General features: G+C 46.0%; 1 protein-coding gene across 1 annotated transcript in view; it reads right to left on the bottom strand.

The window, feature by feature from the left end:
- Nucleotides 1-17,444, bottom strand: part of LOC120023023 (ribosomal protein S6 kinase alpha-5-like) — a 69,196-nt gene that overhangs the window by 30,084 nt on the left and 21,668 nt on the right. The window contains exons 2-5 of the mRNA XM_038966974.1: nucleotides 16,848-16,919; nucleotides 16,392-16,610; nucleotides 13,570-13,685; nucleotides 5,482-5,583 (exon numbers count right to left, since the gene is read on the bottom strand). Coding sequence (XP_038822902.1) covers nucleotides 5,482-5,583; nucleotides 13,570-13,685; nucleotides 16,392-16,610; nucleotides 16,848-16,919 — 509 coding nt within the window. The remainder of the gene's footprint in view (nucleotides 1-5,481; nucleotides 5,584-13,569; nucleotides 13,686-16,391; nucleotides 16,611-16,847; nucleotides 16,920-17,444) is intronic.

The raw sequence follows: 17,444 nt of genomic DNA, 5'->3' as shown, positions 1-17,444 counted from the left end.
GTATACGTGACGTAACGATCAGACAATGAGTATACGTGACGTAACGATCAGACAATGAGTATACGTGACGTAACGATCAGACAAAGAGTATACGCGACGTAACGATCAGACAATGAGTATACGCGACGTAACGATCAGACAATGAGTATACGCGACGTAACGATCAGACAATGAGTATACGTGACGTAACGATCAGACAATGAGTATACGCGACGTAGCGATCAGACAATGAGTATACGCGACGTAACGATCAGACAATGAGTATACGCGACGTAACGATCAGACAATGAGTATACGCGACGTAACGATCAGACAATGAGTATACGTGACGTAACGATCAGACAATGAGTATACGCGACGTAACGATCAGACAATGAGTATACGCGACGTAACGATCAGACAATGAGTATACGCGACGTAACGATCAGACAATGAGCATACGTGACGTAACGATCAGACAATGAGTATACGCGACGTAGCGATCAGACAATGAGTATACGCGACGTAGCGATCAGACAATGAGTATACGTGACGTAGCGATCAGACAATGAGTATACGTGACGTAACGATCAGACAATGAGTATACGTGACGTAACGATCAGACAATGAGTATACGTGACGTAACGATCAGACAATGAGTATACGTGACGTAACGATCAGACAATGAGTATACGTGACGTAACGATCAGACAATGAGTATACGTGACGTAGCGATCAGACAATGAGTATACGTGACGTAGCGATCAGACAATGAGTATACGTGACGTAGCGATCAGACAATGAGTATACGTGACGTAGCGATCAGGCAATGAGTATACGTCACGTAACGATCAGGCAATGAGTATACGTGACGTAACGATCAGACAATGAGTATACGTGACGTAACGATCAGGCAATGAGTATACGTGACGTAACGATCAGGCAATGAGTATACGTGACGTAACGATCAGACAATGAGTATACGTGACGTAACGATCAGACAATGAGTATACGTGACGTAACGATCAGACAATGAGTATACGTGACGTAACGATCAGACAATGAGTATACGTGACGTAACGATCAGACAATGAGTATACGCGACGTAACGATCAGACAATGAGTATACGCGACGTAACGATCAGACAATGAGTATACGCGACGTAACGATCAGACAATGAGTATACGCGACGTAACGATCAGACAATGAGTATACGCGACGTAGCGATCAGACAATGAGTATACGTGACGTAACGATCAGACAATAAGTATACGTGACGTAACGATCAGACAATGAGTATACGTGACGTAACGATCAGGCAATGAGTATACTCGACGTAACGATCAGACAATGAGTATACGTGACGTAACGATCAGACAATGAGTATACGTGACGTAACGATCAGACAATGAGTATACGTGACGTAGCGATCAGGCAATGAGTATACGTGACGTAGCGATCAGACAATGAGTATACGTGACGTAACGATCAGACAATGAGTATACGTGACGTAGCGATCAGACAATGAGTATACGCGACGTAACGATCAGACAATGAGTATACGCGACGTAACGATCAGACAATGAGTATACGTGACGTAACGATCAGACAATGAGTATACGTGACGTAACGATCAGACAATGAGTATACGTGACGTAACGATCAGACAATGAGTATACGCGACGTAACGATCAGACAATGAGTATACGCGACGTAACGATCAGACAAAGAGTATACGTGACGTAGCGATCAGACAATGAGTATACGTGACGTAACGATCAGACAATGAGTATACGCGACGTAGCGATCAGACAATGAGTATACGTGACGTAACGATCAGACAATGAGTATACGTGACGTAACGATCAGACAATGAGTATACGTGACGTAACGATCAGACAATGAGTATACGTGACGTAGCGATCAGACAATGAGTATACGTGACGTAACGATCAGACAATGAGTATACGTGACGTAGCGATCAGACAATGAGTATACGCGACGTAACGATCAGACAATGAGTATACGTGACGTAACGATCAGACAATGAGTATACGTGACGTAGCGATCAGACAATGAGTATACGCGACGTAGCGATCAGGCAATGAGTATACGCGACGTAACGATCAGACAATGAGTATACGTGACGTAACGATCAGACAATGAGTATACGCGACGTAACGATCAGACAATGAGTATACGTGACGTAACGATCAGACAATGAGTATACGTGACGTAGCGATCAGGCAATGAGTATACGTGACGTAGCGATCAGACAATGAGTATACGTGACGTAACGATCAGACAATGAGTATACGCGACGTAACGATCAGACAATGAGTATACGCGACGTAACGATCAGACAATGAGTATACGTGACGTAACGATCAGACAATGAGTATACGTGACGTAACGATCAGACAATGAGTATACGCGACGTAACGATCAGACAATGAGTATACGTGACGTAACGATCAGACAATGAGTATACGTGACGTAACGATCAGACAATGAGTATACGCGACGTAACGATCAGACAATGAGTATACGCGACGTAACGATCAGACAATGAGTATACGCGACGTAACGATCAGACAATGAGTATACGCGACGTAGCGATCAGACAATGAGTATACGTGACGTAACGATCAGACAATAAGTATACGTGACGTAACGATCAGACAATGAGTATACGTGACGTAACGATCAGGCAATGAGTATACTCGACGTAACGATCAGACAATGAGTATACGTGACGTAACGATCAGACAATGAGTATACGTGACGTAACGATCAGACAATGAGTATACGTGACGTAGCGATCAGGCAATGAGTATACGTGACGTAGCGATCAGACAATGAGTATACGTGACGTAACGATCAGACAATGAGTATACGTGACGTAGCGATCAGACAATGAGTATACGCGACGTAACGATCAGACAATGAGTATACGCGACGTAACGATCAGACAATGAGTATACGTGACGTAACGATCAGACAATGAGTATACGTGACGTAACGATCAGACAATGAGTATACGTGACGTAACGATCAGACAATGAGTATACGCGACGTAACGATCAGACAATGAGTATACGCGACGTAACGATCAGACAAAGAGTATACGTGACGTAGCGATCAGACAATGAGTATACGTGACGTAACGATCAGACAATGAGTATACGCGACGTAGCGATCAGACAATGAGTATACGTGACGTAACGATCAGACAATGAGTATACGTGACGTAACGATCAGACAATGAGTATACGTGACGTAACGATCAGACAATGAGTATACGTGACGTAGCGATCAGACAATGAGTATACGTGACGTAACGATCAGACAATGAGTATACGTGACGTAGCGATCAGACAATGAGTATACGCGACGTAACGATCAGACAATGAGTATACGTGACGTAACGATCAGACAATGAGTATACGTGACGTAGCGATCAGACAATGAGTATACGTGACGTAACGATCAGACAATGAGTATACGCGACGTAACGATCAGACAATGAGTATACGTGACGTAACGATCAGACAATGAGTATACGTGACGTAGCGATCAGGCAATGAGTATACGTGACGTAGCGATCAGACAATGAGTATACGTGACGTAACGATCAGACAATGAGTATACGCGACGTAACGATCAGACAATGAGTATACGCGACGTAACGATCAGACAATGAGTATACGTGACGTAACGATCAGACAATGAGTATACGTGACGTAACGATCAGACAATGAGTATACGCGACGTAACGATCAGACAATGAGTATACGTGACGTAACGATCAGACAATGAGTATACGTGACGTAACGATCAGACAATGAGTATACGTGACGTAACGATCAGACAATGAGTATACGCGACGTAACGATCAGACAATGAGTATACGTGACGTAACGATCAGACAATGAGTATACGTGACGTAACGATCAGACAATGAGTATACGTGACGTAACGATCAGACAATGAGTATACGTGACGTAACGATCAGACAGAATGGTTGCATCGCAAATGGCACCCTATTCCCTATATAGTGCACTACATTTGACCAGAGCACAAATGGGTCCCGGTTAAAAGTAGTGCACTATATAAGGAATAGGGTGCCATTTGGAACGCAACCAGCGCATAACCACCGGCTGCATAACATCTCAAAAGGACTGGACATAAAACAAAGCCTTGAGGATAGGAGGGTGGGAAGCCTTGAGGATAGGAGGGTGGGAAGCCTGGAGGGTAGGAGGGTGGGAAGCCTGGAGAGTAGGAGGGTGGGAAGCCTGGAGGGTAGGAGGGTGGGAAGCCTGGAGAGTAGGAGGGTGGGAAGCCTGGAGGGTAGGAGGGTGGGAAGCCTGGAAGGTAGGAGGGTGGGAAGCCTGGAGGGTAGGAGGGTGGGAAGCCTGGAAGGTAGAAGGGTGGGAAGCCTGGAGGGTAGGAGGGTTGGAGGTCTGGAGGGTAGGAGGGTGGGAACCCTGGAAGGTAGGAGGGTAGGAGGTCTGGAGGGTAGGAAGCCTGGAGGGTAGTAGGGTGGGAAGCCTGGAGGGTAGGAGGGTGGGAAGCCTGGAGGGTAGGAGGGTGGGAAGCCTGGAGGGTAGTAGGGTAGGAGGGTGGGAGGCCTGAAGGGTAGGAGGGTGGGAGGTCTGGAGGGTAGGAGGCCTGGAGGGTAGGAGGGTGGGAAGCCTGGAGGGTAGGAGGGTGGGAGGCCTGAAGGGTAGGAGGGTGGGAGGTCTGGATGCCTGGAGGGTAGGAGGGTGGGAGGCTTGAAGGGTAGGAGGGTGGGGAGTCTGGAGGGTGGGATGCCTGGAGGGTATGAGGGTGGGAGGCCTGGAGGGTAGGAGGGTGGGAGGTCTGGAGGGTGGGATGCCTGGAGGGTGGCAGGGTAGGGGGAACCTGGAGGGTGGCAGGGTAGGGGGAACCTGGAGGGTGGCAGGGTAGGGGACCTGGAGGGTGGCAGGGTAGGGGGACCTGGAGGGTGGCAGGGTAGGGGGACCTGGAGGGTGGCATGGTAGGGTGCCTGGAAGGTGGCAGGGTAGGGGGACCTGGAGGGTGGCAGGGTAGGGGGACCTGGAGGGTGGCAGGGTAGGGGGCCTGGAGGGTGACAGGTTAGGGGGACCTGGAGGGTGGCAGGGTAGGGGGACCTGGAGGGTGGCAGGGTAGGGGGACCTGGAGGGTGGCAGGGTAGGGGGACCTGGAGGGTGGCAGGGTAGGGGGACCTGGAGGGTGGCAGGGTAGGGGGCCTGGAGGGTGGCAGGGTAGGGGGCCTGGAGGGTAGTTGCGTCAGGGTAGTCGCGTTGCACATCAAACAAGGCCTAAAAACACACACAGCACATACTCCTCCGTTGACTGCGTGGGATGCGTCACCAGCGCGAATGCACCATAACACCTCAAGTAACCTAACCATTTTAAAGTACAAGACTCCTCTGTGTGATAATGATCATATGGATGTGCGGTGTAGGCCTCTTGCCCCATACATCTGTAATACATACCTCATCAAACTCTTTGCTGAGGCCAAAGTCTGTAAGCACTATGTGCCCGCTGGAGTCCATGAGGATGTTCTCCAGCTTCAGGTCTCTGTAGACTATACCCAGCTGGAAAACATTCAGACAATTATAAGGCTTCAGGGGCTTAATTTATAAAAAGTTGCATATGCACATAATCATGCCCCAAAACATATGTGCTTTTTCACGAAAAAGTTGGCATTTATAAAAACTGGACTTTTTGTGCTTTTCCTTCCGGAAACTTTAGACCATGCGTACACACCGTTTCTAGTGGTTGAAGTATTGCATTGCAAGAAGGCAAAAGTAGCCTAGTAGCTTTGTAGCCTAGTAGCTTTATAGCCTTGTGCAAATGGGGAACACATGATGACTTATTCACAATAACAAAAAAACAGGTAGCTAAATATAATAACAAGACTCCATTGTTTGCTGTTAGTGAGAAAATCTATTTATTCTATCTCTGCATTCTAAAATAATTAGAAATCTATTTCCGATTATTAATTTCACTTCCATGATCATTGCAGAATAAATTCCTCACCTTTTCTGACTGTGATGGTTTTATACTCGCAAAATAGCCTATAGGCATACAACAAGATAGGATAGGCTACCATTCGTCCCACCTCTCATTTAATTGGACCCACTTCACAGTAGTAAACAGATAACATACCAGTATTTCAAGTATATTGCTCTATGCGATCCGATACACAGTTTAACGGTAGAACAGACTGTTCACCTTTTCCATTGACGTTTGTAGACTACGTATGAATACTGTAATGTCAAATCTCTCCAGTAGCCTAGACAATATTTAATTTATAAACATAATACATATATTATAACCATTGCCCCTTTTCTGGCCATGATAAGTGAATATTCCCAAAGTAGCTTTAAAACAAATGACCATCTCTAATTGGGCCTTTTAGATAGGCTATTATATTTACAGGTTTTTGCTCTAAGCACCTGAAATGGAGCATGCTTTATAACATGCAGTATAAATTAACTGGTGAATTAAAGTGTGTAGGTTACCACTGTAAGTAGGCCTCCTGTAGTCTAAATCTTTTTCAGAGTAGACAATGTTTCAGAATTCTTGGGCGGTGCAGCATATTTAGGTTCGGGAGAAAGTAAATGCAAAACATTATTGAATTCAAACAATCGGTTTACAGGTCCACAACAATTTGCAATTATTTTTGTGTTGCAGAAACTGTAAAATGTCACTGCAAATGAAAACATTCTGTCAACACCTCCAAAGACATTTGATAAAGTTCACCATTAATATTTCCTTCAGATATACTGTGTTGGCCTAATTCCAACAGTTCCAAAGTATTATTGTCACCATAAAAGGTGAATGATGGATGTTTTTCAGACGGAGTTATAATGCTTGTTCACACACGTGCACAGTTTTACAACAGGTCTGATTTATAAACGGGAACCACGCAACAGTTCTAAATTAGGTCCAAGTCTCTGTAGACCAGTGTTTCCTAACGCCAGTCCTCCAGTACCCCCCAACGCCAGTCCTCCAGTACCCCCCAACGCCAGTCCTCCAGTACCCCCCAACGCCAGTCCTCCAGTACCCCCCAACGCCAGTCCTCCGGTACCCCATCTCCAGTCCTCCGGTACCCCAACGCCAGTCCTCCAGTACCCCCAACGCCAATCCTCCAGTACCCCCAACGCCAGTCCTCCAGTACCCCCTGGATATATATATATATCTTATAAACACTGCTCAAAAAAATAAAGGGAACACTTAAACAACACAATGTAACTCCAAGTCAATCACACTTCTGTGAAATCAAACTGTCCACTTAGGAAGCAACACTGATTGACAATAAATTTCACATGCTGTTGTGCAAATGGAATAGACAAAAGGTGGAAATTATAGGCAATTAGCAAGACACCCCCAATAAAGGAGTGGTTCTGCAGGTGGTGACCACAGACCACTTCTCAGTTCCTATGCTTCCTGGCTGATGTTTTGGTCACTTTTGAATGCTGGCGGTGCTTTCACTCTAGTGGTAGCATGAGACGGAGTCTACAACCCACACAAGTGGCTCAGGTAGTGCAGCTCATCCAGGATGGCACATCAATGCGAGCTGTGGCAAGAAGGTTTGCTGTGTCTGTCAGCGTAGTGTCCAGAGCATGGAGGCGCTACCAGGAGACAGGCCAGTACATCAGGAGACGTGGAGGAGGCCGTAGGAGGGCAACAACCCAGCAGCAGGACCGCTACCTCCGCCTTTGTGCAAGGAGGAGCAGGTGGAGCACTGCCAGAGCCCTGCAAAATGACCTCCAGCAGGCCACAAATGTGCATGTGTCTGCTCAAACGGTCAGAAACAGACTCCATGAGGGTGGTATGAGGGCCCGACGTCCACAGGTGGGGGTGGTGCTTACAGCCCAACACCGTGCAGGACGTTTGGCATTTGCCAGAGAACACCAAGATTGGCAAATTCGCCACTGGCGCCCTGTGCTCTTCACAGATGAAGGCAGGTTCACACTGAGCACATGTGACAGACGTGACAGAGTCTGGAGACGCCTTGGAGAACGTTCTGCTGCCTGCAACATCCTCCAGCATGACCGGTTTGGCGGTGGGTCAGTCATGGTGTGCGGTGGCATTTCTTTGGGGGGCCGCACAGCCCTCCATGTGCTCGCCAGAGGTAGCCTGACTGCCATTAGGTACCGAGATGAGATCCTCAGACCCCTTGTGAGACCATATGCTGGTGCGGTTGGCCCTGGGTTCCTCCTAATGCAAGACAATGCTAGACCTCATGTGGCTGGAGTGTGTCAGCAGTTCCTGCAAGAGGAAGGCATTGATGCTATGGACTGGCCCGCCCGTTCCCCAGACCTGAATCCAATTGAGCACATCTGGGACAACATGTCACGCTCCATCCACCAACGCCACGTTTCACCACAGACTGTCCAGGAGTTGGCGGATGCTTTAGTCCAGGTCTGGGAGGAGATCCCTCAGGAGACCATCCGCCACCTCATCAGGAGCATGCCCAGGCGTTGTAGGGAGGTCATACAGGCACGTGGAGGCCACACACACTACTGAGCCTCATTTTGACTTGTTTTAAGGACATTACATCAAAGTTGGATCAGCCTGGATCAGCTTGGATCAGCCTTTTGAGTCTGACTCCAAATCCAGACCTCCGTGGGTTGATAAATTTGATTTCCATTGATCATTTTTGTGTGATTTTGTTGTCAGCACATTCAACTATGTAAAGAAAAAAGTATTTAATAAGAATATTTCATTAATTCAGATCTAGGATGTGTTATTTTAGTGTTCCCTTTATTTTTTTGAGCAGTGTATATATATCTTTTTACATCTTTTTCTTCGCATATCTTTTAAAAATATTTTCCTAAACCTCAACTTCTAAATACTCTCCTGCAACCCGCCTCATCCAATGTGGCGTGGATCTGCTTTTTTCTAAAGTATTTCTATGTACTTAGGATCTGGAATCCCTCAACTGAAGATAGCCAGCTAACTACCTACCAGCTATCAGTTAGCAAACCATTGCTAGTGGTCATCTGCTAACCTTTAGCTCGGAAAGCTCTCGCCAGTTCGAACAACGTGACTCAAACCAGAGCATAACGGACCTATTTCTCTCCATATCCCCGGATTCCTACCGCAAACTCTGAACATTTTCATCTGGATCTTCGCAACTAGCTAACCGCAATCCCGGGTGACCACTCCTGGCTAGCTTTTCCATCCCGGAGCAAGCACCAATTAGCCTGAAGCTAGCCCGGCCAGGGCTCCTGTGCTACAACCGAAGCCCACTCCTGGGCTACAATATCCGGACCCCTTCTACTGCCGGTACGGGGCACGGAACCCCGCCGATCCTCTACGACTGGAATACCGACATAATCTGCCCGAGGACTCCAACAGGCCCCTCAGGCGCGACGCCCGCTGAAGGCCCATTCTGCTAACCTGCTAGGCCTGCTAGCTACCTAGAGCTACCTGGAACCCTACTAATTCCACGACTGGTCTATCGACGTCACCGCACGGAGAGGCAAAAACAGACTTACCCCCATCGCGACGTCCCCCAAAGGCTAACTTGCTAGCCCCTGCTAACTGCTTGCTTGCTAACCCGGTCTGCTAACTGCTAGCTTGTTTAGCCCCGGATACTAACTGTTAGCATCGGCCTGCTAATTGTCTGAATCGCCGTGTCCCCAGTCAGCCCAACCACTCACTGGACCCATATGTTCACTTGGCTACGCATGCCTCTCTCTAATATCAATATGCCTCGTCCATTACTGTCCTGGTTAGTGATTACTGTCTTATTTCACTGTAGAGCCTCTAGCACTGCTCAATATGCCTTAACCAACCATGTTGTTCCACCTCCTACATATGCGATGACATCACCTGGTTTAAACGTCTCTAGAGACTATATCTCTCTCATCTTTACTCAATGCCTAGGTTTACCTCCAATGTACTCACATCCTACCTTACCTTTGTCTGTACACTATTCCTTGAATCTATGCTATCGTGCCCAGAAACCTGCTCCTTTTACTCTCTGTTCCGAACTTGCTAGACGGCCAGTTCGTATAGCCTTTAGCCGTACCCTTATCCTACTTCTCCTCTGTTCCTCTGGTGATGTAAAGGTTAATCCAGGTCTTGCAGTGCCTAGCCCCACTCCCACTCCCCAGGTGCTCTCATTTGTTGACTTCTGTAACCGTAAAAGCCTTGGTTTCATGCATGTTAACATTAGAAGCCTACTCCCTAAGTTTGTTTTACTCACTGCTTTAGCACACTCTGCCAACCCGGATGTCTTAGCCGTGTCTGAATCCTGGCTTAGGAAAACCACCAAAAACCCTGAAATCTCCATCGCTAACAATAACATTTTCCACCAAGATAGAACTGCCAAAGGGGGCGGTGTTGCAATCTACTGCAAAGATAGCCTGCAGAGTTCTGTATTACTATCCAAGTCTGTACCTAAACAATTCGAGCTTCTACTTCTAAAATTCTTCTTCTAAATTCACCTTTCCAGAAACAAGTCTCTCACTGTTGCCGCTTGCTATAGACCTCCCTCTGCCCCCAGCTGTGCCCTCAACACCATATGTGAATTGATTGCCCCCCATCTATCTTCTGAGCTCGTGCTAATAGGTGATCTAAACTGGGACATGCTTAACACCCCGGCCATCCTACAATCTAAGCTTGATGCCCTCAATCTCACACAAATTATCAATGAACCTACCAGGAACAACTCCAAATGCGTAAACACGGGCACCCTCATAGATGTCATCCTAACTAACTCGCCCTCCAAATACACCTCTGCTGTTTTCAATCAAGATCTCAGCGATCACTGCCTCATTGCATGCATTCGTAATGGGTATGCGACCAAATGACCACTCCTCATCACTGTCATAACGCTCCCTAAAACACTTCTGCGAGCAGGCCTTTCTAATCGACATGGCCGGGGTATCCTGGAATGACATTGACCTCATCCTGTCAGTAGATGATGCCTGGCTATTCTTTAAAAATGCCTTCCTCACCATCTTAAATAAGCATACCCCATTCAAAAAATGTAGAACTAGGAATTGATATAGTCCTTGGTTCACTCCAGACCTGTCTGCCCTTGACCAGCACAAAAACATCCTGTGGCATTCTGCATTAGCATCAAATAGCCCCCGTGATATGCAACTTTTCAGGGAAGTTAGGAACAAATATACACAGGCAGTTTGAAAAAGCTAGCCTTAGGTTTCCTAACAGAAATTTGCGTCCTGTAGTACTAACTCCAAAAAGTTCTGGGACACTGTAAAGTCCAAGGAGAATAAGAGCACCTCCTCCCAGCTGCCCACTGCTCTGAGGCTAGGAAACACTGTCACCACCGATAAATCCACTATAATTGAGAATTTCAATAAGCATTTCTCTACGGCTGGCCATGCTTTCCACCTGGCTACCCCTACTCAGGTCAACTGCCTGGCACCCTCCACAGCAACCCGCCAAAGCCCCCATCATTTCTCCTTCACCCAAATCCAGATAGCTGATGTTCTGAAAGAGCTGCAAAATCTGGACCCCTACAAATCAGCTAGACAGCTAGACAATCTGGACCCTCTCTTTCTAAAATTATCTGCCGAAATTGTTGCAACCCCTATTACTAGTCTGTTCAACCTCTCTTTCGTATTGTCTGAAATTCCCAAAGATTTGAAAGCTGCCACGGTCATCCCCCTCTTCAAAGGGGATGACACTCTAGACCCAAACTGCTACAGACCTATATCTATCCTACCCTGTCTTTCTAAGGTCTTCGAAAGCCAAGTTAACAAACAGATTACCGACCATTTCGAATCCCACCGTACCTTCTCCGCTATGCAATCTGGTTTCAGAGCTGTTCATGGGTGCACCTCAGCCACGCTCAAGGTTCTAAACGACATCATAACCGCCATCGATAAGAGACATTGTGCAGCCTTATTCATCGACCTGGCCAAGGCTTTCGACTCTGTCAATCACCACATTCTTATTGGCAGACTCGACAGCCTTGGTTTCTCAAATGATTGCCTCGCCTGGTTTACCAACTACTTCTCTGATAGAGTTCAGTGTGTCAAATCGGAAGGCCTGTTGTCCGGACCTCTGGCAGTCTCTATGGGGGTGCCACAGGGTTCAATCCTCAAGCCGACTCTCTTCTCTGTATACATCAATGATGTTGCTCTTGCTGCTGGTGATTCTCTGATACATCTCTACGCAGACGACACCATTCTGTATACATCTGGCCCCTCTTTGGACACTGTGTTAACTAACCTCCAGACGAGCTTCAATGCCATACAACTCTCCTTCCGTGGCCTCCAACTGCTTTTAAACGCAAGTAAAACTAAATGCATGCTATTCAACCGATCACTGCCCGCACCTGCTCGCCCGTCCAGTATCACTACTCTGGACGGCTCTGACTTAGAATATGTGGACAACTACAAATACCTAGGTGTCTGGTTAGATTGTAAACTCTCCTTCCAGACTCACATTAAGCATCTCCAATCCAAAATTAAATCTAGAATTAGCTTCCTATATCACAACAAAGTATCCTTCACTCATGCTGCCAAACATACCCTCGTAAAACTGACCATCCTACCGATCCTCGACTTTGGTGATGTCATCTATAAAATAGCCTCCAACACTCTACTCAACAAATTGGATGCAGTCTATCACAGTGCCATCCGTTTTGTCACCAAAGCCCCATACACTACCCACCAATGCGACCTGTATGCTCTCGTTGGTTGGCCCTCGCTTCATACTCGTCGCCAAACCCACTGGCTACAGGTTATCTACAAGTCTCTGCTAGGTAAAGCCCCGCCTTATCTCAGCTCACTGGTCACCATAGCAGCACCCACTCGTAGCACGCGCTCCAGCAGGTATATCTCTCTGGTCACCCCCAAAGCCATTTCCTCCTTTGGTCGTCTTTCCTTCCAGTTCTCTGCTGCCAATGACTGGAACGAACTGCAAAAATCTCTGAAACTGGAAACGCTTATCTCCCTCACTAGCCTTGAGCACCAGCTGTCAGAGCAGCTCACAGATTACTGCACCTGTACATAGGCCATCTATAATTTATCCCAAACAACTACCTCTTCCCCTTCTGTATTTATTTATTTATTTTGCTCCTTTGCACCCCATTTATTTCTATTTCTACTTTGCACATTCTTCCACTGCAAATCTACCATTCCAGTGTTTTACTTGCTATATTGTATTTACCTCGCCACCATGGCCTTTTTTTGCCTTTACCTCCCTTATCTCACCTCATTTGCTCACATTATATATAGACTTATTTTTCTACTGTATTATTGACTGTATGTTTTGTTTATTCCATGTGTAACTCTGTGTTGTTGTATGTGTCGAATTGCTATGCTTTATCTTGGCCAGGTCGCAGTTGCAAATGAGAACTTGTTCTCAACTAGCCTACCTGGTTAAATGAAGGTGAAACAAATAAAAAAATAAAACATCTGTTTCAGGGAAACGGGCCCTTAAAATATGGCAGTTGAGATTACACACGATGATTAATGATTTTTAGAAAATTGCACCATTTACTGCAATTGCATATAGGCTAAAACTCCAAAACTATTGTACCTCAGGAATGACAAAACTGAAAGAAGACAACATCTACAGACACTCACCGTGTGTAGGTGCTCCAGCGCCAGGACTATCTCTCCACTATACAGAGATACCTCCTGCTCTTTGAACCGAACCCTCTGTACCAGGTGTGTGAAGAGCTCCCCACCGTTCACATAATCTGTCATGATAATAAAGAAACAGCTATGAACAATCCTGGATGTCTTGCCTGGTTGGATATTTTATTTCAACATAGCTGGTATAATTCCAGAGTCCAATGGGTCAGTCCAGTTCACTGTAAAAGGCGTCTACATGCATCCCAGCCTAAACAGTTAGGAGGAGTTTGTGCATATATTATGACGCCATTTTGTGATGTTTGTTTGTTTTGGACTTTGGTAAGGGTTTTTGCGGTTGTTTAAGCAAAATAAAAAAATATTGAGGCAATTCAAAGTTAGTAGCCGCAGTGCACGCCCCTTCGTCGGTGATCGTTAACAAACTATAGTTTTGGCAAGTCGGTTAGGACATCTACTTCGTGCATGACAAAAGTAATTTTTTCAACAATTGTTTGCAGACAGATTTCACTGTATCACAATTCCAGTGGGTCAGAAGTTTACAGACACTAAGTTGACTGTGCCTTTAAACAGCCACTGCCCTAAAACCGACATAAAAAAGCCAGACTACGGATTGCAACTGCACATGGGGACAAAAAACTGAGTTTAAATGTATTTGGCTAAGGTGTGTGTAAACTTCCAACTTCAACTGTATGTATACATTTCAAATCAGTTTTTCACAAATCCAAACATTTAATCAGAGTAAAAATTCCCCGTCTTAGGTCAGTTAGGATCACCACTTCATTTTAAGAACGTGAATTGTCAGAATAATTGTAGAGAGAACTATTTATTTCAGCTTTTATTTCTTTCATCACATTCCCAGTGGGTCAGAAGTTTACATACACTCAATTAGTATTTGGTAGCATTGCCTTTAAATTGTTTAACTTGGGTCAAACGTTTCGGGTGGCCTTCCACAAGCTTCCCACAAGTTGGGTGAATTTTGGCTCATTCCTCCTGACAGAGCTGGTGTAACTGAGTCAGGTTTGTAGGATCCTTGATCGCACACGCTTTTTCAGTTCCGCCCACACATTTTCTACAGGATTGAGGTCAGGGCTTTGTGATGGCCACTCCAATACCTTGAGTTTGTTGTCCTTAAGCCATTTTGCCACAACTTTGGAAGAATGCTTGGGGTCATTGTCCATTTAGAAGACCCATTTGCGACCAAGCTTTACTTCCTGACTGATGTCTTGAGATGTTGCTTCAATATATCCATATCATTTTCCTACCTCATGATGCCATCTATTTTGTGAAGTGCACCAGTCCCTCCTTCAGCAAAGCACCCCCACAACATGATGCTGCCACCCCCATGCTTCACGGTTGGGATGGTGTTCTTTGGCTTGCAAGCCTCCCCCTTTTTCCTCCAAACATAACAATGGTCATTATGGCCAAACAGTTCTATTTCTGTTTCATCAGACCAGAGGACATTTCTCCAAAAAGTATGATTTTTGTCCCCATGTGCAGTTGCAAACCGTAGTCTGGCTTTTCTATGGCGGTTTTGGAGCAGTATCTTCTTCCTTGCTGAGCGACCTTTCAGGTTATGTCGATATAGGACTCGTTTTACTGTGGATATAGATGCTTTTGTGGTCCCATGGTGTTTATACTTGCGTACTATTGTTTGTACAGATGAACGTGGTACCTTCAGGCATTTGGATATTGCTCCCAAGGATGAACCAGACTTGTGGAGGTCTAGAATTTTTTTTCTGAGGTCTTGGCTGATTTCTTTCGATTTTCCCATTATGTCAAGCAAAGAGGCACTGAGTTTGAAGGTAGGCCTTGAAATACAACCACAGGTACACCTCCAATTGACTCAAATTATGTCAATTAGCCTATCAGAAACTTCTGAAGCCATGACATAATTTTCTGGAATTTTCCAAGCTGTTTAAAGGCACAGTCAACTTAGTGTATGTAAACGTCTGACCCACTGGAATTGTGATACAGTGAATTAGAAGTGAAATAATCTGCCTGTAAACAATTGTTGGAAAAATTACTTGTCTCATGCACAAAGTATGACACAAAACTTCTACTTGCCAAAACTATAGTTTGTTAACAAGAAATTTGTGGAGTGGTTGAAAAACGAGTTTTAATGACACCAACCTAAGTTTTTGTAAACTCTATGCATGCATGCATGTACATTTTTTTAGCCCTTTTTCTCCCTAATTTCGTGATATCAAATTGGTAGTTATCCTCCCCTAACCCGAACAACGCTGGGCCAATTGTGTGCCCCCTCATGGGTCTGCCGGTCATGGCCAGCTGTGACACTGCCTGGGATCGAACCCGGGTCTGAGGTGACGCCTCAAGCATTGAGATGCAGTGCCTTAGACCTCTGCGCGCCTTGGCCTAGCCGCCTTGCATCAAGCTAGCCGCCTCAGGCTAGCCGCCTTGCATCAAGCTAGCCGCCTCGGGCTAGCCGCCTTGCATCAAGCTAGCCGCCTTGCATCAAGCTAGCCGCCTCGGGCTAGCCGCCTTGCATCAAGCTAGCCGCCTCGGGCTAGCCGCCTTGCATCAAGCTAGCCGCCGCGGGCTAGCCACCAGCCAAACTGAAATATGCTGACACCTTAAGACAGATGAAGGCTCACTAAAAATGCTAATTTCTTTCGTAACAATCTTGCTTTCTGCTACTTGATATTCTTACTCATGTAGCCTATTTCATACTCATGTCTTCATTGAAAAATAACAACTTTCTGTAAAAAAGAGAGAGAAATAGAAGAGAAGGCATGAAGAGGAGAAAGGGACAGAGAGACAGAGACAGAAAGAAATGTAGAGAGAGAGATCCAGACCTAGTATGAGGTGCAGCTTGGTGTCTGTCTGGAAGGCGTAGTGGAGGGTGACGAGGAACGGTGACTGTCTGATGTGTTCCAGAACCTGTCTCTCTGTGCGTGTGTGTTCTGCTGTCTTGGCCTTCTGTACGATTGTGGCCTTCTTCAACACCTTCATGGCGTATAGTTGACCTGCATCATGACCGCTCACTTTACGCACCAGGAACACCTTGCCATAGGCTGACATAGAAGCAAGAAAAACATTAAAACTCAGCAGCCAAAAGCTTTCAGTGCAGTTGTTTTAGCTCAACTGGAGGACCAGATGGGAGACGTTTGTACTTTAGAAGGACCAATGGAATGGTCTCAAATGTACAAAACCACCCACCCATCGCCCCCGGGAGAGATAAAATGAATGTACCTTATTTAAATCTATGACAAATTCCCATCATTGGATTGGGTTTCAGAACTGTCACTGACCTCCAGTTCCCAGCACCTTTAGCAGCTCAAAGTTCTCAATTCCCACCCTCTCTACGTGGCCGGTCAGGTTGGCTGTGGGATGACAAAGATGGTGAGATCTTTAGCTTACAAACAAGTATCACAAATTCTTACAAATAGACACAGCTGCAGGCCTATAACATAGGCCTTGATCTAAAAAAAAAAATATATATAAATAATGTTCATCCCAAAGAAACTAGGACTCTGCATTATTGAGTTGTTCTGCAAATATCATGTTAACATGTGTTATGTCAGTAAACACAACTGAAAGCCGTATGTAGGCCTGGCCTAGGCTGACACATGAGAAAGAGGGCACCGTGACAAAGAGGGAGGGCATAACAAGTATGCCTATTAGGGATTGACATTAAGGTCTGAAATAGAGGTCTTCACGGGTCCAAAAAGTTGGAACCGTTCTGACCTAGATCCATGGCTTTCCACCCAACCCAATATACATAAATAACTTTTTTTTTTAAATAGAGACCGTTCCGAATGGACCCGAGGAGTCAGACCCGTTCCGAAAAGGCTCGTGGAAAAACAGACCCGTGCTGGTTCGGATCCGAGAGACCCGTTCAGATCCGA

This window comes from Salvelinus namaycush, chromosome 28 (genome assembly GCF_016432855.1).
Source record: "Salvelinus namaycush isolate Seneca chromosome 28, SaNama_1.0, whole genome shotgun sequence".
Lineage (NCBI taxonomy): Eukaryota > Metazoa > Chordata > Actinopteri > Salmoniformes > Salmonidae > Salvelinus > Salvelinus namaycush.
Note: the sequence above shows the minus strand (reverse complement) of the source record. Positions and strands in the feature narration are given on the sequence as shown.